General features: G+C 56.0%; 3 protein-coding genes across 7 annotated transcripts in view; 1 reads left to right on the forward strand and 2 right to left on the reverse strand.

Moving 5' to 3' along the window:
• Positions 1–80: 80 nt before the first annotated feature.
• The window catches only part of LOC148411221 (extracellular serine/threonine protein kinase FAM20C-like), a 54,554-nt gene continuing 31,267 nt past the window's right edge, over positions 81–23,367 (forward strand). The window contains exon 1 of the mRNA XM_088438049.1: positions 81–281. The gene's annotated coding sequence lies outside the window, so the exon portion shown is untranslated. The remainder of the gene's footprint in view (positions 282–23,367) is intronic.
• Positions 881–10,408, reverse strand: LOC148411222 (BAR/IMD domain-containing adapter protein 2-like 1). 4 transcript variants are annotated; one of them, XM_088438052.1, is made up of 15 exons: positions 10,267–10,406; positions 10,051–10,113; positions 8,490–8,565; positions 8,088–8,174; positions 6,641–6,702; positions 6,446–6,517; positions 5,653–5,787; positions 4,467–4,619; positions 4,217–4,372; positions 3,831–3,939; positions 3,562–3,766; positions 2,893–2,952; positions 2,474–2,648; positions 1,361–1,407; positions 881–1,069 (listed from the first exon to the last, which is right to left on the reverse strand). In XM_088438052.1, the coding sequence occupies exons 2-15, from the start codon at positions 10,099–10,101 to the stop codon at positions 997–999; spliced, it is 1,461 nt and encodes a 486-aa protein (XP_088294178.1). In that variant the 5' UTR covers positions 10,102–10,113; positions 10,267–10,406; the 3' UTR covers positions 881–996. The 4 variants fall into 4 exon arrangements, with proteins under 4 accessions (XP_088294178.1, XP_088294179.1, XP_088294177.1 ...); XM_088438053.1 differs by having other exon boundaries at positions 2,474–2,645; positions 10,051–10,405; XM_088438051.1 differs by having other exon boundaries at positions 10,051–10,405.
• On the reverse strand, positions 13,321–23,163 carry LOC148411223 (neuronal pentraxin-2-like). Of its 2 annotated transcripts, none has more exons than XM_088437538.1 (5): positions 22,483–23,163; positions 20,490–20,730; positions 18,872–19,116; positions 17,296–17,475; positions 13,321–16,240 (listed from the first exon to the last, which is right to left on the reverse strand). In XM_088437538.1, exons 1-5 carry the CDS (start codon positions 22,924–22,926, stop codon positions 16,013–16,015), a joined length of 1,338 nt encoding a protein of 445 aa, XP_088293664.1. In that variant the 5' UTR covers positions 22,927–23,163; the 3' UTR covers positions 13,321–16,012. The 2 variants fall into 2 exon arrangements, with proteins under 2 accessions (XP_088293664.1, XP_088293663.1); XM_088437537.1 differs by having other exon boundaries at positions 20,490–20,733.

Consider the following 23,367-nt stretch of genomic DNA (forward strand, 5'->3'; position numbering starts at 1 on the left):
AATTGAAAAAGGCCAAAAAAATCGGGTAGATTCAGACCGGCTTTTTGTGATTCTTTGTCAATTGAAAAAGGCCAAGCCACACGTCTTTAAACGGAAGTGAGGAAGCGGGACTTCCTCGCAGCAGCAGGTGACCTGCATGATTGCAAACGAGGCGGCCCGGCCCGGCCCGGCCCGGCGCTTGGGCGCGTGGAGGCCGAACGGCGACGCTTCGTGGACTTCGTCTTTCTTTTTCGGAGGGCTAAAGAGCAAACGTGGCAAGCCGACACCGAGTCCGCCTCATGGTGAGTTGTGTTTTTCATCCTCTGTACTAATGCCGCTTGTGCTTTAGTTTTGCTGCATATGGCCAGTTGAAAGTTGTCACATACTGTACTTTTTGCCAGGCCCAAAGTCTGCCTCTGACTTATTTTTTCGGCAGAAATGTCAATGTACAATACAGCTGCCATTTCTAACCTGCCTATATTGGCACACTTAAAATAATGGCCCAAGTCATTTTTTGCCTTAAAGCTCTGCTAAAATCGACTACATCCTTAGTTAACGACACCTGGCTGAGTGAAAAGACTACAAATAATCATGAAAAAAAGGAACCAAATGCAAATCGTTTGTGTTGGGCGCTGAGCAAACAAAACCTGTGCCTGCTGCCATCTAGTGGAAGAATATTTAACTGCTCTGCCTTTGGCGCTGGTATGCAAAAAGTAATTTTGGACGGGTTCCAGTTGCTTCTGTTCAACTGTTGGCAGTATGCCTCAAATTGAAACGGAATTCTACTACTGTACTTGTCAGCAGTAATGTCGTGGTCGGTATGATCTGTGGCTGAGATTCATTTTGCAAGTGTCTTTGTTTGTTTGCACGGAAACCCTCTCACAAAGTAACAAAGGCAACATTTCCGTATACCCGCGCGTTCGCTTTATTTCTGCGTATCGGTCGCGACATCCGCGTGCACGGCGGGGGCGCGGCCGCAAACCTCAGTCGCGTCCCGGATGTGCGGCGCGGGCGGCCTCAGATGAGCGGCGCCGAGCGGTCGTTGGTGACGGTCGGCCGTAGTCGCACGGTGGAAAAGGGGTTGCCTCCCCTGTGGCCGCACAGACGGACGCAGCTTGATCAAGTCCGCTCCATACGTTTCATTTGAAATACATGATGGATTCAGAGACACATACGGATGTAAATCGACGTAAATGAGAATCCCGAAAAATCAATCAATTCTCGAGCCGCTCAAGCTCTTCTGTTTAGAGGTTGAGTATTTTCAGCTCATTTTCAGGGACCCTTTGGAATCATGCTTTCAAACGCAGCGTGGGAAAAATCAGGCAGGGCTATCCAAATCACAAAAGCAGCAAAGGATAGGAAAGGAGAGGCCGTGACTTACGCCAGGTAGGCGGGCGGCGGTCTGGGGATGCCGTTGCTCTGGCTTGTCTGTGGAACCAAGGGCAAAAAGATCCGTGACGTTACCCAAAACATGCGGGGGAGGGGGGCAGCGTGTGCCAAACCTTGACTGTCTGGAAGTGCAAGTCGTTCTTATTATTTTGTCTTCGTTTCCTTGTATCGCTTATCGCTTATGTTCCGCACGCGGCTTGCCGGTTGAAACCGGCCGAGCGTTTCGAGGGCGTCCTTTCAAATATATGATACAACCTTTCGAAGGATTTCCTTACTTAAACAACACCCACGAAATAGAATAAAAAACCCCGTGCGTTTGTAACCGAACCCGTGAAATCAATTTAAAGCAGGCCTTCTCAAGGTTTCTGGAGACCCCTTTTACTAAGCACATTTTCCAAGGGCCCCGTCTGCAAATGTTTGTTGAAACAAAACAAACTAAATTGAGTTGTGCAGATCACAGCCCGCGTACGCGATCATATCTTTTTACGATATCAAGCGATGTCAGGTTTGTGCGGACGGCGTTTCATGGTTTATTTCATATCCCAGCAAATTGTAGTCACCCTTGAAAATTGTCAACACTGTTGCCGATCGGGCCGTCGTTTGCTCCGCGTTTTGACGTTTGTGCACAAAAGATGGAGACCATTCTTTTTGGGGCCGAACGCCGGATCGAGCCGTCGCTTCCCCTCGGTGCCGACAGAGCTCCGAAGCAAACCGGCGTGGTTGCATTTTTTTGTTCTTTTTACTCTCCGCGCATTCCGGAGAAACCGCACCCCTCTTTTCTGGTAAAATTCCATCCCGTAATATCGGACCGGCCCTCACGGCTTATGGACGAAAGCGGAACGATATCACCGAAAAGCAAAAAACCCAATGACGTTTGGCGCTTTCCGAAAAGAAAAAGGGGGGGCGGAATAGCGGTCACGGCGTACGAGCCGGCGGAACAGAACTTTGTCTGCCGCGTTAAGTGCACATCCAGGCCATCGGGCGGCGCGCCGATGCGATCGCCGTCGTAATCGATGCGCGATATCCTTCCCTTCCCGTTCCTGCGCGGTTTCAATTCAGTTTCCGGCGGGATCCGTTTTAGCAAGTTTTGATTTTTGGCACCGACCGTGCGATGATGCGGGCGGCGCTCGGCGGACGACGGGGAGGCGGGGGAGCGGCGCCGCCGATCGTCGGCGTAGTCCTCCGGGGGGAGGATCATGGTGGCCTCGTCCGTTTCCGTGTCCTGGTGGTGCAGGTCCACCACGCTCCGGCCGCGGTACGGCGCCGCCGCCGCCGACCTGCTGCGGCGCGCAAACAAAACGCGCGCGCCTTCCTTCATATATCAAACATGACATCCGTTCCATTCGATTTTTTTTGTGTGACCGCGACGGCGAATTGTCTCTTCTTTCGGGCTCTGAAAAAACGCCGGCGTATTTGAATAAGTCACGTGAAGGAAGCGCAAATTTGGGGGAATAGGCGGAAGGCGGAGGTTTGGGCGCGCAACGGCCGGGGGGGCCGACGCGGCCGCTCGCGGAGCGGGCTTACCCGTCGGCGGCCGGCGGCTGGGAGAATGCGCGGCAGTAGGACGACGGGAACCAGCCCCTCCTGGCGCACACGGAGGAAAGAAAAAAAGACGTTCCTTGTCCGTTCAAACGTTTGTCATCCCCCCGCCCGGATGTGGCCAAGCGCCGCCGCGCCGCGTCGCCTTTCGCTTTGGTGTTGTTGCGTCCTTGCTAGAGGTCGAATTGAGGTCGCCCGGCAAATTCGCCTCCAAATTGTCCTTATTCAGCAGCTCCGCCTGTGCCCTGTCGTTTTGCGATCCAGCTTGCTTCTCTGTGTCCATGTAGCAAAGTAGCACGTGAAGGAAGAGCTTGAAACAACACGCGGCGCTTATTTAGCACGCCAGGCGTCCCGTTCGGCCGCTGCTCAGCGCAGGTTACGAGTACCCCGCCGTAAGAAGGGAGTTTCTGACACGGTAACTCCAAAGATCCAAATAGTCGCGTCTCCAGATACGAGTGACGCGATTTACTGATTTCATTTCCGACGCGACGATTCGCTTGACCGGTCCGCGGCGGAAAAACCGGGTTTCGGAAGCCATCGATTGCTCTGCGCTTTGTTTGGCCCCATCTTAGTTTTTGGCCGCCGCGGATATTCCGTCGGGTTGTGAGGAAGGGCGGCGCGGCGCGGCGCGGCGCGGGGGGCGAGACGACTCACTTTCCATTCTTCTCCATCTCGCCGTACATCCAGCCGTCCTTCTCCCGGGGTATGAGCAGGACGATGAGGTCGCCCTCGTCGAAGCCGAGCAGGGTAGCGTTGTTGCCGGCCGAGTGCGGGAAGATGGTGCGCACCCGCGGCCTCTTGGCCGCGTCGCCGAGGCCCGCGGCCGCCGGGGCCGACCCGGCCGGGTCGTCGTCGCGCCCTGCGGGCGGGCGGGACGGCGCGGGTGAGAGGGGACGGGCCCGTCGCCGGCCGTTTGGCGCTACCTGCGTCGTGGCCGCCGCTCCCGCCGGGCGTTCCGTCGTCCGGCGCGAACATGTTGACCAGCGGGCTGACGTGAGCCTTCTGAGATGGGGCGGGAGGGGCCGAGATGTTCTGCCACACACGCCGGGTCGCGCCGACGTTAGCAAATTGCAAAAAATAGCGAGCTCCTAACGGGCCTCGGTGGGAAACCGGGCGCGGGCCGGTACCGGATTGCGACCGCCGTAGCCTCGAGCGGAAATATCACGGGATTCAAATTCTTAGAGTCGCGCCCCGACGTCGATTGGGCTTCGCGCGCTTCGGAAGCCCGTTATCGGCCCGCGTCTACGTTCGAGTATGGCTCGCGCGTCGACGCGAGAAGGCAGAAAACAAAGGAGGGGGCTGAAGGTACCAAACTGTGTCGCGAGGGGGTGGGAGAGGGCAGCGGCGTTATGCGGACGGGCGCCCGCAGTCCCTCGATCATGCCGCTCACGCTTTGGGGCATGTCGGCGGCGTCGTTGCACCGCTCCCGCCAGCCGCTCAGCTTCGCCGTCAGGATGTCTCGGGCCTGTCCCCCGCCCCCGCCCCCCGAAACGCAATAGTCAGTCGCTGCGCTGACCGACTTTGAGCGAATTTGATAAAAGAGCCCCCGGGCGCCTCACCTTGTCGTGGAAGGACGCCATCTGATAGGACAGGGTGCAGTGTTTGTCCAGCAGGAAGCAGAAGCGCCGCTTCTCCTCCAGCAGCGCCTCTTTGCACCCGTCGGCGACGAACAGCTGCATGTCCGTTTGCCGAGCCGTCAGCGCCTCCACGCACTGGGACACGTCGCTTTTTAGCAACGGCGCAAACAATCGTACGTCGATTGCATTCGTCGGCGTCGTTGACGTGCGTCTCGGCGTGCCGGGCTACAGGTCGTTTTTATGCCCTTCAATTTTTTTGTCCGAGGGTCAAATCCACTCGTTGGCCCCTTCTGAGATTTAGAGGCAGGCTAAAAAGTCTTCAAAAGAGACCTTGTGCTTGTCACCCCCCCCAACCAAAATGCCAAAAGTTGAACTTGCGAGTCAAAAACTGGAAGTCAAAACAGTCTTTCGCGGGGCACGGAAAATGATGCGGCCAGCCGGATCTGGCCCCCGGCCCTAAGCGTGACACCCGTGGGATAGAACGGGACTTCACCTACGTCGCATCGGATACTTTGAGCAAATTCACCCGTTGAGAAGCGCGCGCGTTTGAAAAACGGCGGCGATCGTTGCCGGGGAAGCGAGCGCCGACCCTCCGAACGAGGCGTCCCCGCAAAGGCCATCAAACGGACCAGGGAAAAACAAGGGCGCACGCGCGGAACCGACGGTGGCCGCCGCCTTATCCGACCGCCATCCGGGCCTCCCGAGATGGAGCGATTTCCCGCCGGCGCGCTTTCTTACGGGCCGCCGTAATCGCGGGCGGGCAGCGGACGGCTCGGCCCGTTTGGACACAAAGGCCTCGTCAAGGGACGGACACGTGCGCGCTCTTATCCGGCCGAGCAGACGGCCGCGTGTCCTTTCTTTAGCTTGGAGGACCCCCCCACCCCCCCAAACGACAACAAAACAAAAGTCTAGTCGCCAAAATCGAATCCCACAGGACATCTGCGCTCCCTCCGACGCCTTTTATTTTGCGTGGGTGGGCCAACATCCGCCGCTATCTGTATCATTGGGATAAATACCAATAATTGCAAATCTCCCCGTCGCGCCTAAAAGAGAGCGAGAGCGTTGGGCTTTGCGCCCGTTGCCGCGGACGACATTTCTTTGTCTCCTCGGGGCGGGGCGGGGCGGGGCGGGGCGGGACGCGCCGGGACGGGGAGGAAAAGGGTCTCACCTCGCTCTCTTTGTTCTCGTACTTGTTGGCGTTCTTGCCCTGGCTCTTTCTGCGCAGCTTCTTCAGGTCGGCCTGGGATTTCTCCACCAAGTCCTGCTTCGTTTTGTGCTCCGTCTGGTACCGTTTGAACGTGGCCTGCGGGGTCCAAAGGTCCAAGGTCTCAATCTTTTTTGGACAAAGGGAGACGATCGATGCCAAGCGCGCGGCTGGTTTCCCGAGCTAGCAAATCGTTTTTCTGTCGGGCTTCGTACGGCGGCCGTCGAATCGGAACGCCGCCGCGACGTCGTCTGTTTCGAGCGGGGGAAGCAATTGGTGTTAACGAGCGCAATTAAAGGCAGGAATGACGACGAGGCCGCCGCTTGCCAAAAAGCCGCTCAGAACCTCATTCAACGTACGCTTAAGTTGGAAGCTTTCTTATTTTTTCTTATTTCGGGGCTATCCAAATAAAGCGGGCTAAAGCTAAGTTTGGAAAATATTTTTGGGGACAGGGCCGTGCGGGCGCCTCGTTTCAAGGTACGGCTGCTCACCGTGACGGCCCGTACGGATAATCGGCGACCTAGCTCCTTTTCCACCATTTATTCGCCATTAGACCGCGTTATCCATCTTGCTCGTCGCTCGCTCACCCTACTTCGATTTGGCTTGCTTGTAGATCTAACACGCTCAAAATCGACTTTTACTCTAGGGTTAGTATATAAAACCGATTTATGGGCAACATTTTTTCGCACCGGCCTCGCGGGCCATTTGGGAGAATCGGACCCGAGAAGCTTGCGGGTCGCTACCGCCGTATACTCACCGTCATGTATTTGACGTCCATGTCGGTCTTGCGCTCCAGCTCGCTCACCACCTCCCTGTGGAACCTCTTCAACTTCCGGCCCGGACCGGAGAAGACGGCGCGCGGTTAGGAGCGCGGCGCGGCTCGGGCCCCGCGCTCCCGACCCGCAGAATCGAACGCGGGCCGGGTCCGACTCCCAAGGCGACCTGTACTCACATTGTCCTCCCACTCCAAGAAAACCGTCCGGTGGACTTCCGAGATTCCCGTCAGCGCCATCCCTGCCCGAGAAAAAGGAGGGGAAAAAGCCGTCCGACAAACGGATTTGACTTGACCTTACGGTCGGGCAATCGAAAAGCGTTTCGTCGACGGCCTCGCCGCGGTAGAGCGAGCCCGCGTCCATCGGGCGGACCTTTCCAGAGCGTCGAGCGGGGAACGCGTCCGAGCGCCGCGCCGAGCGTGCGCCGGCACCACGCTAAATGATTAACTTGACGCGTGTGCAGATTTGGGGCGGCGGGCCGCGACGCTCGGCTAGCACGGTGAATGCGCGGGTTGAACTTTTTGCTCGCTCGCCCGACTTCGATTTGGCCTGCTTGTAGATCTAACGTGCTGAAAATAGACTTTGACGTTAGCGCTATTGTGAAAGCACGCTTTAAAAAAGCAATGGATTCAACCGCTTTAAGCCATTCAATGCCAGCTATGTATTTTCAAGAGCCCAGACATTCAATCCCGGCTAGCTAAGTATCGATTGAACACCCGAGTCCTTAAATATTCGTTTAATACTTTAGTATCTGCAAATGAATGCCCTCGGTGTACCGAATTGAATAAAGTATCTGGGATTTCATAGTTGTAATTTGCTTTGCTTGCAAATTGAGGTGAGCAAGCCAGTAAAGCTACGGCGGCATTTGATTTCACAATAGCCGCTAAAGCGTTAAGCGGAGCCGGAAGCAGAATTGGGATTTTTTTTTTTGGGGGGGGGGCAGGCAGTCCCCGTCAATCTTTCACCGACGCTGTTATTTTTTAACAAGGGAACAAAGCAGAGGTCAAGCGGCGGAGCGCTCGCATTTGCCCCGGATGCCGACGGCCGTCTTTGTGGCGGCCGGGAGGGGGGGGGGGGGGGACTCAAAAGGAAGGAAAGCAAGACGGCAACGCCGGCTCCTCCGATATCCCCGGGGTGTCCCGTTTCGGACGGGGTCGGGTTTCGGAGCGGGCCCGCTCCCCGTTCCGCCCGGGCGCCGAACAGGAGACGGATCGCGATCCGAGTTCCGAGGCGTCCCCTCGCTCCGTCTCCCCGCTTTGGCGTCTCGGGACCGCCTTCCGGCCCGGCCGTCCTCCACCCGTCGCTTCTCGCGCCCGCCGCTAACCGTTTCGACTCATCCCGCGAGCCGAAGGCTCCGAGTTCGGGCAAGAGATCGTGGATGATCGAAGGTTGTTTTTGATCATCCTCGGACGACGGCGACCCGGGCCGGCGCCGCTCAATTCGATTAGCCCCCGCCCCCGCGGGAGCCGGCAAACACGCGGCGCTCCAATGAAAGAGGTCCGCGGGCAAACGCCTTTCCGGCCGGGGAGCGGAAAGGCGGCGCCGGCGGCTTTCCCGAGCGCCCGGACGCGGCCCCCTTGGCCGACTTCCCACGCCGGGCCGTCGAAGAAGATGCGGGCGACTTGCCTAGCTCTCTGGAGACGGGAGACACCGCCGCGCTCTCGCCGATTTTGGCCACGGCGTCAAAATACAATCTTCCCGCCAAGGTCATTGCTGGGGATTTACACACACGCGCACAAAACTCGGTCAGCGGATATCGGTGTGCGCGCCTTCCTGTACGGCGATCCTTGCGAGAAGCGTTTCCAGCCACGTTAGAGAAGACGTTTTGGTCAAGCGGGGACATTTAAGTGGATCCTCGCTTGCTCGGCCCTCGTTTTGAGGGCGGAGACTTTGGATTGGGCTTATCGTAGGCCACGTTTCGGGATTAGGCGACCACTCGGGATGCTTAAGGTTAGGGGCTAGGAAATGCTTTCGTCAAGCAAGTATAGCCGTACAAGCGTGTGCGCGCGCGGGGGCGCGGGGCCTTACCCGCTACGGATTTCTCGTAGTTCTTTCCCAGGTTGACCAGGTTTCTGAGGCCCGGGTTGAACTGGTCCATCACATTCTGAAGAAGCAGAAGAGACTTTTCATACGCGTCGGATGCTTCGCCGCCGTTCCTTCTCGAACGGCGGGCTGGGCGGGCCGAACGGGCCGGGCCGAACGGGCCGGGCCGAACGGGCTTTGCTTTCGCCGGGTGGAGCGTAAAAGTCGTCCAAAACAATCGGGCTTGATTTTTTTTACTCTTCTTTTTTCCGGGGGCCTTTCCAAAAACTATTTGAGAAGACACTGCACCAGAGTTCGGTTTTCCTCATGTGGTTTCCACGCCCGCGCCGGTGATGCAAGACCCCGTTGGGATGGAAGTCATCCGTTCGGGGATTCCGCTTTGGTTTCCGGGCAGCCCAAAGGTTCCCATTGTAATCGGGCATGAAAAGAAGGGCTTGGCCCACCCCGCCGCCAATGCGGCCAAACTTGAAATGTGCCGGCATTTCAACTTGGCAACGTTCAACATTGCCTAAAAAAAAAAAAGTGGATGCGTACGCCACAGTAATTTGTCATTTTGCGCGGTTAACGGGGACCGAAGCGTTTATCCTTTTGAGACAAACATGACTGCGGTACACACGTTTACTTAAAACGTTAAAATGATTCAAGCTTATTCAGTTACTGTACCGTTACCCCTTCCCTTCCCATCCTCTCGACCGCAGTTTCGCGGAGAGCCGCGGTTATACAAGCGGCGCCCGGGAGTCCGATTCAATAGCAAGCAGAGTTTACGCTTGAAACGCCAATTTATTACAAAAGGAATCGAGGTAAGAGATTTATAGACGGGCGCTGCTACGGGACACGCGATCGGCTCCCCACGTGAGCGTCGACCAATGAGGGCGGGAGCGGGTACGGCTCCGGGCCAAGAGTAGATGACAACTCCTGGTCGACGGGCCCAAAACCGTCCCGCGTGCGCGTTGAGTTGCAGAACACATATTTACTTAAATCTTTAATGATTAAACCTTATCCAGTAACCGTAGCCGGGATAACGGTGAGCCGCAGTTGCCCTGGGATCGACGGCGCCCGCACGTCCAATTAGAGCGAAGCCCGTGGCCGACCAAACGTGATAAGAGGCAGAGTTTACGCTGGAAGTTTCAATTGAGGATGGCAAAGCTCTCGCCGCTCGCCCTCTTGCAGCCGCTGACTCGGAGAAGAAGAAAAGCCCCATTGGGCAAAAAATGCATCGTGTTCTTTCTGTCGTGTTGTCTTTTTAGATTTTGCGAAAACGCACGGCATTCTTCTTCCGCCGATTGAAACGGTCAAAGCAGCAGTATTGAAAATGACATTGTTCAAAGTCAATACTGACATTCCGTATAATCGAGGTTTTCAAGTGTTTCTTTTTGTTGCGAAATCCCGTCAACCACGAAACAAAGCCGTTGTTTGTTCGTTTGGACTGGTTCGCCTGAAACCGGTGCGTGAACAAGTTGCACGATGAAAGCACTGACGCACAATCGGAAGGCGTGCGGATATTCCCGCTTCGTGGGCACACCTGTTGCCTTGTCGCCTCACCCACCTTGTATGTACTTTCCGTCAGCTTGTTCACCTCCTCCGCGCTCTTCCACATCTTCCGATATCCCTTTCGACAACCAAAAAGGGAAAAAAAAAAAAAAAAAAAAGCTGTCCAGCCTCGGTCGACGATCGCGCGGTGTGCAAAACGCTACGGACGCAGACGAGTCCTCGTTGCCATCAAGACGAACGAAGGGCGCGCGCGTCAAGCAAAAACACGTACGAAGATTCGCTTGAAAAGCAAAAAGACGTCCGGCGAGGGAAATGAAAGTGCCGCCGCTCGCCGCTCGCCGCTCGCCGCTCGCGTCGCCGCTCGCCGCTGCCAAACTTGTTGCAGGTTGCCTGCGGAGTTTACGCGAGAGGAGGCGGGAGCGTCAAGTCAAGCTTCCGAACCAAATCGAAGCGGTTCCGGTTATTGACTTCACATTCACACCGAAGCGTCGTCTCTACTCTAGTGAGATGTAAAAAAACAAACAGAGGTGTCCATACCGATTTTTTTTTTTGAAGGCAGTGCGTCTCCGAGCCAACCCAAAAGTGTATCCTTTTCGCATTAGCAACAGAAAGAAGCAATATGAATTGATTTCCGGTTTCTGTTAACGATCATTTCCAGCGTGTCTACAGGTTAGTCTCAAACAGACACGAGTCTTTCCATTGTAGGAACTCCTTTTCATTTTTCAATTTGTACTTTGTCGTACGATGAGTTAAAGGTACGGAGGGGATATTTTTCTCTTTTCCCAAGTATACATGCCTAAAGTGGAATTATTATTCCTCGTTCCCCACCCCAAAAACCGTGAAAATGCGTCACTCGATGTTTGATGCGGTCTTTCCTCTTTTTTATTTTATTTATTTACCGGATGTTTGGGTAGCTTGACGGGAACGACAACGCAGGCGAAGGCAAAAACAAAACAAGAAAAAAAACAACAAAAAAAGGCCGTGGCATGCGCGCCCCCTTTTTGACGAGAACCTCCTTGAATATAGTGCGGGTTTTTATTTTTATTATCAAGTGCTGGCGTTTAAGTTTGAAAAGCAAAGCGCTGCGATATTGAGCATACCACTAGATGCCGCTAAAAGTCAACCATTTTTTTTCTTTACAGCGATGAATGTTTTTTTTTTGTTTTTTTTTAAATCATGTTTTTACTTGAATGCGGTGTTATTATTTAACGGATGTTAGAGCTGGGGTAACCGTGCTAATAACTAACATTTCCTTGGGAGAAATGAAAAAAAAGCCTTGATGGCTTATTCGCCGCTGTTTAAAGTTTTAGAAGCGCGGCGGTCCAACCCCCCGCCAGATGTCGCTATAGACCAGCAGATTCCAACGACGAAGCCAGTAAAAAGAAGAACATGCTTTGAAGTGCGGGTGAACCGCGGGCTGTTTTTTGCACTCCAATCGGCAAAATGAATTTCTGCGCTTGGCGACGGTGGCGCCATTTCGTAACAAGTGACGCAACAAAAGCAAGCCGGCGCCGACAAAGCGTGCGCCGAGACCCGAGACGCCAACGGTTCCGGTTCCGGTTCCGGCGCGCACCTTTCCATTGGCTCGGCTTGCCACAAACGGCTCCGGTTCGCAACCAAGCGGAAGGAACAAAATGCGCGTAAGAGCGGACGGACTGGAGCCGTCTCCGATTTGAAGGCGGACGGCCTTTGAAAGGACGCTTTGCGCGAGTGCGAGTAGAGGCGGGAGCTTTAATATCCGGAGCTCCGTTTCCGGATGGGGGGGGGGGGGGGGCGAGCGAGCCGTTTTGGCTCGCCCGGAACGGGATTCGACTTGGGCTGGGCCAATCTTTTGAAGGATGTCCAGGGGACGTCCGCGCTGAAGCGTGAAGCGGCTCACTTTCTGCGACGGTCAAACGGCCAGCGCCAAGGCCCCGCTCCTTCAGGCCACCGTTTGTGGTTTGCCACAGTTTGTGTTTTTTGAAACATTCAACAAACATGAAATATTTGGAGTATACATCAAGTCAAAGCAAGAAATTGTCCAAATGACATCTTGCATATGGAAATAGCGCTTCGGTGCATCGTTCGGCACCGCCCTCATTTTATTTGCCACGACTCCCCAAAGAAAGTCTAAAAGTGCAAACTTTTTATGTTTTTAGGGTTAACTTGAGGTGAAGTTTCCCATCTGACTCACTTTCTTCTTTCATAAGTTGGTGTGTCTTTTTTTTTCTTTGCTTCTGGTGGTGGTGGGAGTGGAGTGTTAAGTGCTGCGTTCTCCCCAGATGGACTCATCCACGCAGGGACCCGTAACGCACAAAAATGAAAAAAAAAAAGGAAAAAAGCATGCTCTTTTCTGGGACTCAAGCTGCAGCAACTGATTTTTTGCACACGTGATCCAAGGAGCTCCCGTTTTCTGCTAATGCGAAACCAAGGAAAAACGCACGCCCAACCGAGATCCCGTTTTTGATTGATTTCTTTTTTGGCGGCGTGGCTTTCTGGCAAGCGCCCCGAAATAATTCACCCGTTTCCTGAAAAGTGGTGAAAAGTTGACATCTGCCATTTTCCTTGCCGTTTCCACGTCAAGTTCCACGCTGGGTCGATGATTTCCTTGTTTCTGTCTCCATTAAGCGGCCAAAATGAGCGGGGAGCAGGCAGTGTAAGAAAAAAGGCGGAAAGTCAAACAAAGACATCTCTCACGCAAAGTGGCAGAAGGGAAATTGAATGCGCGCAGGCGCAGGCACAGGCGCAGGCGCAGGCGCAGGCGCAGGCGCAGGCGCAGGCGCAGGCGCAGGCGCAGGCGCAGGCGCAGGCGCAGGCGCAGGCGCAGGCGCAGGCGCAGGCACAGGCGCAGGCACAGGCGCAGGCACAGGCACAGGCAGGCTTTCTTTGCTTTTCACCTTTGTCGTCACAGAAATGGACAGAAGGCATCTTTTGTGCCGCGTGGGCACCGAGCGGCCGGGGATGCTTCGGCGGGCGCCCCCCCCCCCCCCCCCCCCCCCCCAAAAATAAAAAAGAGTTGCTTTTTTCCCGTCTGCGGCGCGCGTCCACCCACGCGGCGCCGGCCTCCGGGCGCCACTCAACTCCATTTGCACCTCAACCAAAACTTTCTTCCTGTATTCTGGCTTTGGCTCCAATTAGCCGCTGCGGCCTTTCAGCCGGCTCAGCCAATGCCTCCTGCCAATAACGTTTGCCGTTCCTTGCCCCCAAATTCAACTGCAGCCATGATGCTTTTTAGTAGATGTCCGAAATAAAGAATAAAGATGATTTGCGGAAGGAGAATGGGGGGGGAAACAACTCTTGATTATATGAAGAGACTGTTGAAATGAATGGCAAGAGTTGAACTAAAAACCTTCAAATAAAACTGGTTTTATTTGATAAAGTCGCGCCTTCTTTCACAAAAATGTTCTATTTCTAAATTGCTTCAAACATTTCCGACGGGGTGTCGGAAACGATACGTTTACAACTGAAACGCAGAGGTAAACGTGGAAGAGTTACATGGCCAATAAGCTCTTTTATTTTCTCCCCCCTAAAATGAAAACCCGCGGATGATATGGCGCGTAAAAGCAAGGCTTTTCGCCGCGCCTTATAGTGCGCAAAATCCCGGGGCGTTGAGGGCCGTTCCAATAAATTTGAAGTATGACGCCAACGCATTTGCCTGATTTTGAAAGGCCGTCCGAAAGGGTCGCCAAGGAAACGCTCGTGGCCAAAGTGTTTTTCGGCCGGGCCGCGCAAAATGAGGCGGCGGGCCGGCCGCGGCCCCCGGGCCCCCGGTTTGACACCTTCCGGGGGCTCGGCTCCCGTCGACGTGAACAAATGCACAAAATGTATCTCGGTGGATCAGCGCCACTAAACCCTCCAATCGCCGCCGACGTTGAAAAAAAAGCTCGCTAGGGATTAAAGATGATTTTAGTTTCTTTTTTTCCGGCGACAACGGCAACGGGCATTGTAAAAACAAAGGGCGCGGTCTGCAAGGGTTTGTTTATTGGCAGTTGCGCAACCAAGGCAGGATGAAAAGACGGGTCACGGCCACCCATGCGTGCCGCTTCGCGCTCGCGTCACTTTTTTCTTCCCAGCAAAGCCGCGAAGCTTTTCTTTTCTCGCCACTTTGCTTTATTTTCTCCGCTTTTCTCAAGAGTTCGGACCGACGGAGAGAAAAAAAGCCTGAAAAACGCTTCGGCCGTCGGGACATTTTTCCGTCTCCGTTTTTCTTCGTGAACGGCAGCTATAATAGCCGAAAGATGCACCTGGTGAAACAACAGCAAATGTTTGCCATATCTTCTTTCCCCTGCCAAGAAAAGGCCTTCTTGGCATTTTGAGGAAAAGCTTCCAAGCCTCATTTACTGCCAATGAGCAGGAAAGTCTTTGCATGACTTCACATTGAAGCGCGAGCAACAAAATGGCGGCCGCTCCTCCAACCCCGGCGGCGGCGGCGGCGCGGCTCCGTCGCCTTTGTGCAACATTCGGCGCGGTCTCATACCGTTCATTCCGCTATTCAAGCTACGCTAAAAAGCAGTAATATACAAACAAAGTACAAACAAACGGCGAAATTGGTAAGCGATTGCCCGCCGGCGCAAACGATTGCGCCTTTAGATGCCGCCAGAGGGCGCCAGAACGTTTTCTTTTCAACTAGACATGACTTGGCCCGAGCACAAAAACAGATGCGCGGGTCACAAAATAGCTTTAGCCTTCGTAACGGATCCGCGACGAATCGTTCTCGCGCCGGCAAAGAAAAATACATTCACATCCATTGGCGCTTCCATAACGCGGCTTCATTGGAATGTACCAATAACCCCTGTGCGCTTTTCACCAGCCTGCCTGATGATCGCCCGACTTTGAAAGGCTCATAACGTCATCAAATATCAACGTATTTTCCTTTGTTCTATGGCATCAGCGTCATCTTTTATACGTGGGGGGAGGGGGGGGCACGTACCTGTACTGTATTCTTATATTTTGAAATTGATATCGGAATATTTTGGAACTGATTACGGTGTTGTGACTTTTGAAGACTTTTGCATTTGCAACGAACATATATATACAGTATGTAAGCTTTCCTGCAACATTTAGTTCTTGGATCGAAGCCTTTTGTCAACCACAAGCCCCACAACGCATAACAACAACTTTGCATAATGGGAGTCAGGCTAAGCCACTCAATGAAGTCATTGAAATGCTTGCAAGAGTCGCCGGTGGTTTTGGGGCCCCGACGCCAAAATTTTGATTGCACCGTGTTTGCGAGTCGCCGTTGAAAGGTTTCATGCAGAAATCGGGGGGGCGCATGATAAAACATGGGGTGTTCGATACGTCCAAAAATGACTTCTGCAGGCATATAGGGACCGCCTATTTTCTTCACTGAAAGCACGTTGCACGTTTTTCCGTCCGCGCCGGCGGGAAAAGTCGAGCGGGGATAAGCCGGCGCTCGCGAAGCTGAGCGAAGTCCCGAGTCGAGGCGGGGCCGCGGCGGATTGGCGCCCGGCCTCGGCGGCCCTCGTCCGCCGCCGGCTCGGCGCCGCTTCCGGGCAGCCGGCGGCTATTCGGCATTAACCTGAGCGCGAGTGCCCGCGTTAAGCCCTGGGGGATATGGCAGCTGCTCAAGGGGCCCGGAGGCATTAAGCCCAGATTTACAAGAATGAAAATGTCCTCGCTCGCTGCTAATCTCCGCCATTTTAACACGCAAGACACGGCCTTACGTAAGGCCGGAGCGCCGTCTCCCCTAAACTGGCCGCTTCCCTCAGAAAGGCGGCCGACGGGGAGACAATGACCGCAGGTGGAAATTTACTGAGAAAAGCCGCGGCTCCTTTTCGTTGTTTCGGCGCCTGAAAAATGTCGACGTGAGCTGAAAGGTTGGGCGGGCGGGCGGGCAAAGGAGTAGGTCGGCACGTCGCCACTACGGAGTCTTTGCCACGGTTGAGACCGGACGGACACAGGCGCTGAAGCCCATGCGGGAATCTTTGGAGACGGAAGATGAATTCTTGGCTTTCGGGGAGCGAGCGCTCGCTCGCGAGCGCTCGCTCGCGACCGCTCGCTCGCGACCGCTCCTCCGGTTAGGAATCGAAGGCGCGGTCCTCGCATATCTCCAGGGGAGCTTTGGCGGCTCCGCCCAACACCTCCACGTTGGCGTCGATCCACGGGACCACGTTGCCGGGCATGTAGGCCGAGCAGTTGGCCAGGCCGGCGATGTCCGCGGGCCGCAGGACCCGGTCCCACATGTTGAACTGGCTCAGCTCGCCCACGAAGGCCTGGGTGGCGTCGAAGCGACCTCCCACCACGTCCTTGGCGCGAGCACAAGAGCAAAATCACACGCGCCAACTCTGGAAAATATCCGCGACGGTCGCAACCGCCTCGGGCGCGCCGCGAGCCTTTGGGATTTCCCCGTGGCTAAATGCGGCGCCGTGGTTTTTTTCCATCCAAAGTTTCGGTCCCGATTCGCCCCGGGTTGTGGATTTGCTACTGAAGCCGCGTTCGATATTCCCACGACGGTATCTTTTTTTGCCGAGGCACGCTTTTGTCCTTTGGAAAAATCTCAGGCGGACTATCAACCACAAAAGGAAGGAACTCCGTCGCCTGTATTAGCAATAGAAAGTCAAAACCTAGCTCATATGAAAGTCAACAAGACCCCGTCAACGGGAGGGATTTGTTGTACCCTCCAGTCCCTGGGCTGCCGCAAAATACGGACAGACGCGTTGAATGGCCGCTTTACAAAATGCCATTTTGCGGCGCATGAATACATTTTGCGACCTTGCGTTCTGCCGGCGGAATCGCCGCCTCGCTCTGCCGCCGTACTTGTTTTTCATTTTGCTCTCCTTCGGCATTGAGCTGCCGACATGAATCCCGATCTCCGCAGCCGTCTCCCCTCGAGCGAGCTCCCGCGCCAAACATAATCCAATATGGATGAACGTCTCGCTGAAGATTATTAAAGCAAATTAGTCATGGCGCTCACCCGCTAACGAAATCGCATCAAACGATTGCGGTCGCGCTTAAAAAGCGGGGTGGCCGTCGCCAGTCCTCGAGGGCCGCTAGCGTGGATGTTTTGGACGTCTCCTTCTGCCGGATCACCTCATCGAAATGATTCATTCATCAAGAGCTTCCGCGCAAACCTTCTAACGATCCCGGCCGTCTGAATCCGGCGCGCCGGGAGAAGGGAGCATCTAAAACATGCTGGATGGCGGGACTGCAATTGCCCCCCCCCCCCCCCCCCCCCCCGCTTGAAAGGAAGACAAGATTGTGAGAGGGCGACCTCACGCCTCGCCCCTCTGCGCTCGGCCTTGGAATCCGTGAGGAAAAGGCCCTCCGGGACGATACGCGGTAAACGCAGCCAAGCCCTCACCTGCTCCTGGCCCAGAATGATCACCCCGCCGGGTTTAATGGGGTGCCAGGGGGCCAGGTTGTCCCCGGTGCCCAGTCGCTCGCCGTCCTGGTAAGCCTCCCAGAAGCCGTCCCGGGTGGTCCAGGTGATGCAGATGTGGTGCCAGCGTCCGTCGCTCACCGAAAGAGGGAGCTGGGCCACCTGCGCGCCCCGAGAGAAGCGGTGAGCTCAATCGGCTAACGGGGGCTCCGATTAAAGGGAGCGGTGCCGGCTTCAGAAGGTGGCGCGCGGACGCTCCGGATGAGCCGGCGGTATGAAACAGTCATTACCCGGGCAACCGCAAAGGAAAGAAGGCGGAGCTACCGGCAGCCAAAGTGCGTCCCCGTACTTGACTCACAGATGAAAGCCGAACCGCCCCCCGAGGATAGCGCCACCTCGTCTTTCCGCGAGCGTTTCCTCCCTTCAACCGTCGCCTCGCCGAGGTCGCCGCGCTTGCTCGGCTGACTCCACAAGGATAATAAGACGCCGCGTCCATTTCCTCGGCTCCCAAAGGTTCCCCCGCCTTGCGCGGGGCTCGGACTCGCCGGACCGGGTTTCCCGGCGAGAGACCGGCACGGATCTTGCCCTTCTTCAACTTTGCGAACGTCCTTCATCCGGCTGTTTGATCTGTCACAACTTCCTCTTCTTCTCCTGGTGACGCGCGCGTCCACCTCCAACTTTCTGCAGCCCTCTGGTCTAGTACTGCTTTTTTTTTTTTTTTTTTTTTTGCCAGCCTCCCTCGCACCATCTCCCTCTCATCTGTCTGACTTGAGTGCATGTATAATGCATGACAGAAGAGGGAAAGCAGTGAGCGGCGCTGACAGGCTGCGCTTTCGCACCTGCCCCCCCCAAAATCCACCAGCGCTGGAAGTAAAAACAGCGGGGGAACGGTACCGTTCTCTCTCCGCTACAGGGAACCAACCTTCTACCCATGTAGAAAGACGCGCTGCGGCACCGTCGGCCTGAAGACGGGCGAGGTGCCGGCGTAGCCCCCGCCGCGCGGCGGCTCAAGATCCGCAGTTTGGCTCCCTTTTTCCATTCCTGCCTTCCGGTCCCCATTAACCGAGGCCTTACCGTATCGTAAATGGGGCCCCATCCGTCCAGCTGCGCAATGCGGCACTCCCTCGAATGGTTTTTTGGGGGGTGGGCCTGAGCCCAAGATCAAGAAAAGAAGCCTAAGCTTTCAAATCAAACGAGGGGCGCGTATCGGGGCGACTTGCAAGAACTAGGAAAGGAAGACGAATAATCCCACTCCGTCAGTCGTTTCTTTCCGTTTTGCCAATGTGCGAGTGGTGTTTACTGGCCCGCCGTACGGTTGAGCCACATGACGAGCGGGACAATGAAAGTAGCGCGGCTGCCTTATTAGCATTTAGAGGAAGGAAAACGCGCTTAAATAAGCACAGCGAATCTCTGGCGAATGGCTTTCAGCGTGGAATGTGGGCCACTCGCATGAAATGTTCATTAGATGCTAATTAAATCAGCGCAGCCGAAGGTCAGAGAAGCGCGCGGAGATGCGCGCGCGTCTAACGAGCGACGCCGAAGCCGCCGGCCGTCCTACCTTGTCGTTAACCAGCAGCTCCATGGGGTTGTTCCCCCATTCGATCAGCACGATCTCGTTGGCCTGGCCCGGCGCGCCGTAGGAGAAGGGCGTCCCGATCCCGGGGCTGGCGCTGGACTTCAGCCACATGCAGACGGTGAAGGCGTACATCTCGGGCAGGCTCTTCTTGATGCGCCCGTATAGGTAGTTGGTGCGCAGCGACAGGGACACCTTGAAGTCCTCGGGCGACTTGAAGGCGTTGTTGCCTGGGAACCAGAGGGGACCCCGCGTGCCATTGGCAGCCGCCGCCACGTCACTTCCTTTCCTCCCGACCGCCCGGCCCTTCGGATGGCGCCACCCCGTCGGAAAACGCCGACCCGAAAATCGACCGTCGCCGATTCCCCTGTCGGCGAAGGGGACCGGGACTCGCCGCCGACCGTCCTGGCTATTTTTAGGAGGCTTCCGGCCCCACGTGGACTCGTTGCGCAAAGCTTGGAGAACTTGGAGTCCCAGCGCTGAGGCTCGCTCTCATTTCCTCCACCGCCGAGCCAAAACATTTGCTCCGGTGCGGCTAGCTCGGCGCCGCGGCTAGAGGCGACCCAATTCCAAAGCCGCATCTGACCTTTTAACGGCAGTGTGGAAGACACCCGTCGGGTGATTGTCAAGTCAAATCGGGGCCGCTCCTAAATCCCGTCCGTACGCCGTCTTTTGTTTGACGACCGGTCGTCCGTGGCGCCACTTTTGGAAGAGCGTTTGACGTCGGACATTGAAAACCCAATGGGCTTTTGTTATAATTCTCATGTCATCTTATGTTAAGCCAGCAGAGAGAAGGCCTCTGACGGCTGATATTTTCAAATCCCGATCAATTATACGGGAAAAATCAAACTTACACGAGTTAAAAATTGAAGACACGTCGTAGTAAATAATAAAAAATTCAAATGAAAACGACATGATGTACATACAGGAATCTCTTATGATGAATATATAACTATACAAATGATTAAGTCATTGCGTTAAATAATTTTAAAAGAGGACATACGGTGACTAGAAATGTGCACGACGGGGGCTGACTGGAAGGCTCGTAAGTAAGAAACGAGAATGAAATCTGCCCGACGAAATCTGTCATTTATGAGCTGGCTACGGCAAAACATGATGCATATTGCAGTGAAACCCAATTTGAAAAAAAAGATGCCGTCTTCGCCAAGAAGAAAAACAATCCAAGCCTTTGTCCTCCCCACGCCGAGTGGAAAACGAGATTTGACAGGATTATTGTTTCGGGCGGATGCGTCGACGTATCGGGCTTCTTTTATTGGGATGAATGGCCTTCCCTCAATCAATACGTCAAGCCTCAGGTGGCTCCCGGGAGGCGTATAAAATACCATTACGACGTCATTTCGACCTTCGGAAAAAAAAAGAAGCTTCGCGCCCGCCTGCCGTTGCGACGCGTCAACTCGTCACGTCGTTTCTTGGATTGTTTTTTTCTGACGCTACGCTCGTCGTCCCCGTCTCTCAGTCCTGACAGATGTCTGCGGCTATCGCTTGTATCGCGCAGGAGCCGTACAAACCACGCACGACGAATTTCAAAAGGTTCCCCGGGAAGGGGGGGGAGGGGACGATAGACGAGGGCGAGCGAGCTTACTTTTCTCCAGCTCGGCGATCCTCTCCAGAAGCGAATTGAGCGCGTGCTCGGTGCGTTGGCGATGGGCGGCCGTTTCGTTGTACAGCTGGCTCTTCTCCTCCTCCAGCTCGGCCACCTTCCGCAGCAGCCGCGTCTCCAGAAGCCCCAGGCGCTGACCCAGGAGCTCCCGCAGCTGCGGCGGCAAAGGGCTCGGCGCCGCCGCCCCCGCGCCGGACGCGTTGGTGCCGGCCGCCTGCAAACTCTGCTGCCGGAAGAGAGTTGCCCCCCGTTAGCGTCCCGAGCCCACGCGAACGGCTTGGGAAATCCCACGCCGCGGCTTGGGTCGCGAGAGGCGGGCTCGTTATTGAACTCGCCGGGTGGCTCCCGGAAGAATCCCGGCTAAAAGCACGTCCACGCTCAGGCGTTTGGTTCACGGCTCCGTCCGACTGCAGCCGTTTACGGTAGCTGGGATGGCGCCACCGTGGCACGGCCTGGACCCTTACCGCTTAATGCGGCACAAACGGGTTCTCTAGTGCTACCTGTTGAGCCTCCCGCCTGCGCTCCCCTCTGAAGGTTTCTAATTTTCCCCGGATGACGTTTTTCCATCCTCTTTCGGGCACTTTGTTCGGGGGATGCTGTCGCGTATTTGCGATGTTCTGTATGATTTCTTTTTCGCCTGCGAAGCCCTTTGAAACTGTTGGGGGGGGGGGGGGGTATTAATCTGCGAGCCGGTGCGCACCTGCGCTTTGTGACCCAACGCCCTTGGCCGGGATGAGTATCGCGGGCGGACAATGAAATCCGCGCGGGCGGACAATGACGTGACCCGGACTTCACACCGCAGATGCGCCGGGGAAAAATAGGACAAAAAGTGCCTAAGCCCGAACCGACCGGTGGCGAATGCGGATGTGCCGTTTCAGCTTTGGGTCCCGCCCATCTGTTTCCTTCCCGTTGACTGAGTTTGATGAATCTTTTCTGACAGATTGGCGCCGCGGCGATCGCATCAAATTTGCTTCTGGAAGCCGGCCATAAAGTCCAGCGCCGGCAGTGGCGGATATGCGTGAGCGCGGCCTCAATCAGCGAAAGAGGGAGCCGCGCGGCATCGGCGGCGTCAAGTCATCTGCGCGATCGTTCGATCTGTTGCGCGCGCGTCAATCAAGCCGCTGCAAGCTCGCACGCGTCAAGTCAAAGCTTTTTCCAGACAAACGTAGCTCCGACCAATTTCCGTTGTCGGGCCGAAACGTACAAATGAAACCTCATGAAGCACCGTTCGCATAGTCTCGATTGGCCTACTTCACACGCGCGACAAAAAATTCATTGCTTCAAAATAACCTAGTGTAGTTCCGGCTCAAAAAGGATCTTTCTGGGCAGTTTTATCTTCAACAACCCAATGTTTCAGCAGCAAAGTTCGAAACGCGCCGCGGCCGTGCATTTTAATGTCAAACAGTTAACCTTTCTCTAATTGTTGGCGTCAAGGCAATTCGTGTTACCGGGACGCGTCAGCCTCTTCTGAGACGCGAGCAGAACAAACAATTTCTTAGTGGCGTGTTCCCCCGGCGCAAAGCAGAGGTTGCCATGGACCCACCGCATCTTCCTCGCCTCGGGCTCGTCTCACAGGCGGCAATTTGAATCTACGCGTGCGGAGGGAGGCGACGTTCCCGTAGGTGGGGGGGGGGGGGCACCAAAAAGCACGGGCGTCATCTGTATCGCACGTGCGTACGCGAGCGTAAAATCTTTTTCCAAAGCGACGCGGAAGTCTCCATTTGCACGACGTCCAATCTGCTTTTCCGGCGACACGGCCACCTCAACGAGAAAACCAGGCAAGACCGCACGCAAGTCTGAGGCCGTCGCGAAGGCGGAAGTAAACGGCGCGGGCTCCCGTTCACCCGCCATTAGCGGAGCGCCCGCCGGACGGCGAAGGGGGGCCCGTCTCGCCGCTGTCCCGTTTGAAGTCGGTCGGGGCCGGCGCAAAGGGGGCGCCCGAGAGCCGGCGCCGGCCGTTTACGCGCGCGTTTACCTCCAAGCTTTCCAAGCGGCCTTTGAGCCTCTGCATGGTCTTCCCCAGCTGGTTGATGGTCTCGCCGGGGTCCCGCGGCAGGTCGCCCATGGTGTTCTTGCCGTAGTCCTTCCTCCTGGAGCCGTGCGCCCGCGACTTGCCCGCCGGCTGCGCCGAGTCGTCGGCCGCCGCCTCGCAGCGCGCCAGCTTGGCGTTGAGCTCCTTGATGGTGCCCCGTTGGCCCACGATGGTCTCCTTCTGCTGCAGGATGTTCTCGCGCAGCTCCAGGACGGCGCTTCGCAGCTCGTCCTCCGCCTGCGCCGGCCGGGGGGCGGCGCAGCCGGGCTCGGCGCCCGGCGGGACGGCGTTGCAGACGAAGCGGCCGGCGGCCGGCGCCGCGTCCCGCAGGCTCGCCGCCGCGCCCAGCAGGCAGACGAGCGGCGCCAGCATCCTCCCGGCGCTCATCCCGGGGATAACGCGGCAACTTTTATCTTGCGCCCGCGCGCGCTCGCTCGCTCGCTCGCTCGCCCCTTCCGGTGTCCGCCGCGCTCAGAACAAAAGTAAACGACCGTCCCGTCCGTTCGGAAAATGTCCCCCGACGGCGGGGGTGACCATTTTTCTTTTTCTTTAAAAAAAAAAAGGAAAGATCCGGAGGAAAGTTAGGAGCGCATCTGCTTGCTCCGCCGTCTCCCGCCGAGTGTTTGCGCGGGCGCGGATTACAAGGAGGAGGAGGGGGACGGGGAGGGGACGGGGAGGTGCTTGGCGCGTCAGCCCGTGCGCCGTCATCCAGTCTCTCGGGCGGATTCCAGCCAGATGCTCGCTCTCTCGCTCTTGCGTTCATTCATAGTGCGCACGCGCGACAGCACGGCTGTCAAACTAAAGGCTCGGGGGCCAGACCCGGCCCGC

The sequence above is a fragment of the Hippichthys cyanospilos genome, chromosome 16 (assembly GCF_059441005.1).
Source record: "Hippichthys cyanospilos isolate Australia breed blue-spotted pipefish chromosome 16, RoL_Hcya_1.0, whole genome shotgun sequence".
In the NCBI taxonomy this organism is placed as follows: domain Eukaryota; kingdom Metazoa; phylum Chordata; class Actinopteri; order Syngnathiformes; family Syngnathidae; genus Hippichthys; species Hippichthys cyanospilos.

Coding starts and splice junctions, on each gene's coding strand:
- LOC148411222 (XM_088438052.1), bottom strand. CDS start 10,101: ATGTGGAAGAGCGCGGAGGAGGTGAACAAGCTGACGGAAAGTACATAC. Junction 5,788..6,445: donor TGGACGTCAAATACATGACG/GTGAGTATACGG, acceptor TGGACCCCGCAG/GCCACGTTCAAACGGTACCA. Junction 1,070..1,360: donor CCGCCGCCCGCCTACCTGGC/GTAAGTCACGGC, acceptor GTGCGGCCACAG/GGGAGGCAACCCCTTTTCCA.
- LOC148411223 (XM_088437537.1), bottom strand. CDS start 22,926: ATGAGCGCCGGGAGGATGCTGGCGCCGCTCGTCTGCCTGCTGGGCGCG. Junction 20,734..22,482: donor GCCGCTTGGAAAGCTTGGAG/GTAAACGCGCGC, acceptor CTCTTCCGGCAG/CAGAGTTTGCAGGCGGCCGG. Junction 16,241..17,295: donor TCATTCTGGGCCAGGAGCAG/GTGAGGGCTTGG, acceptor GCTCGCGCCAAG/GACGTGGTGGGAGGTCGCTT.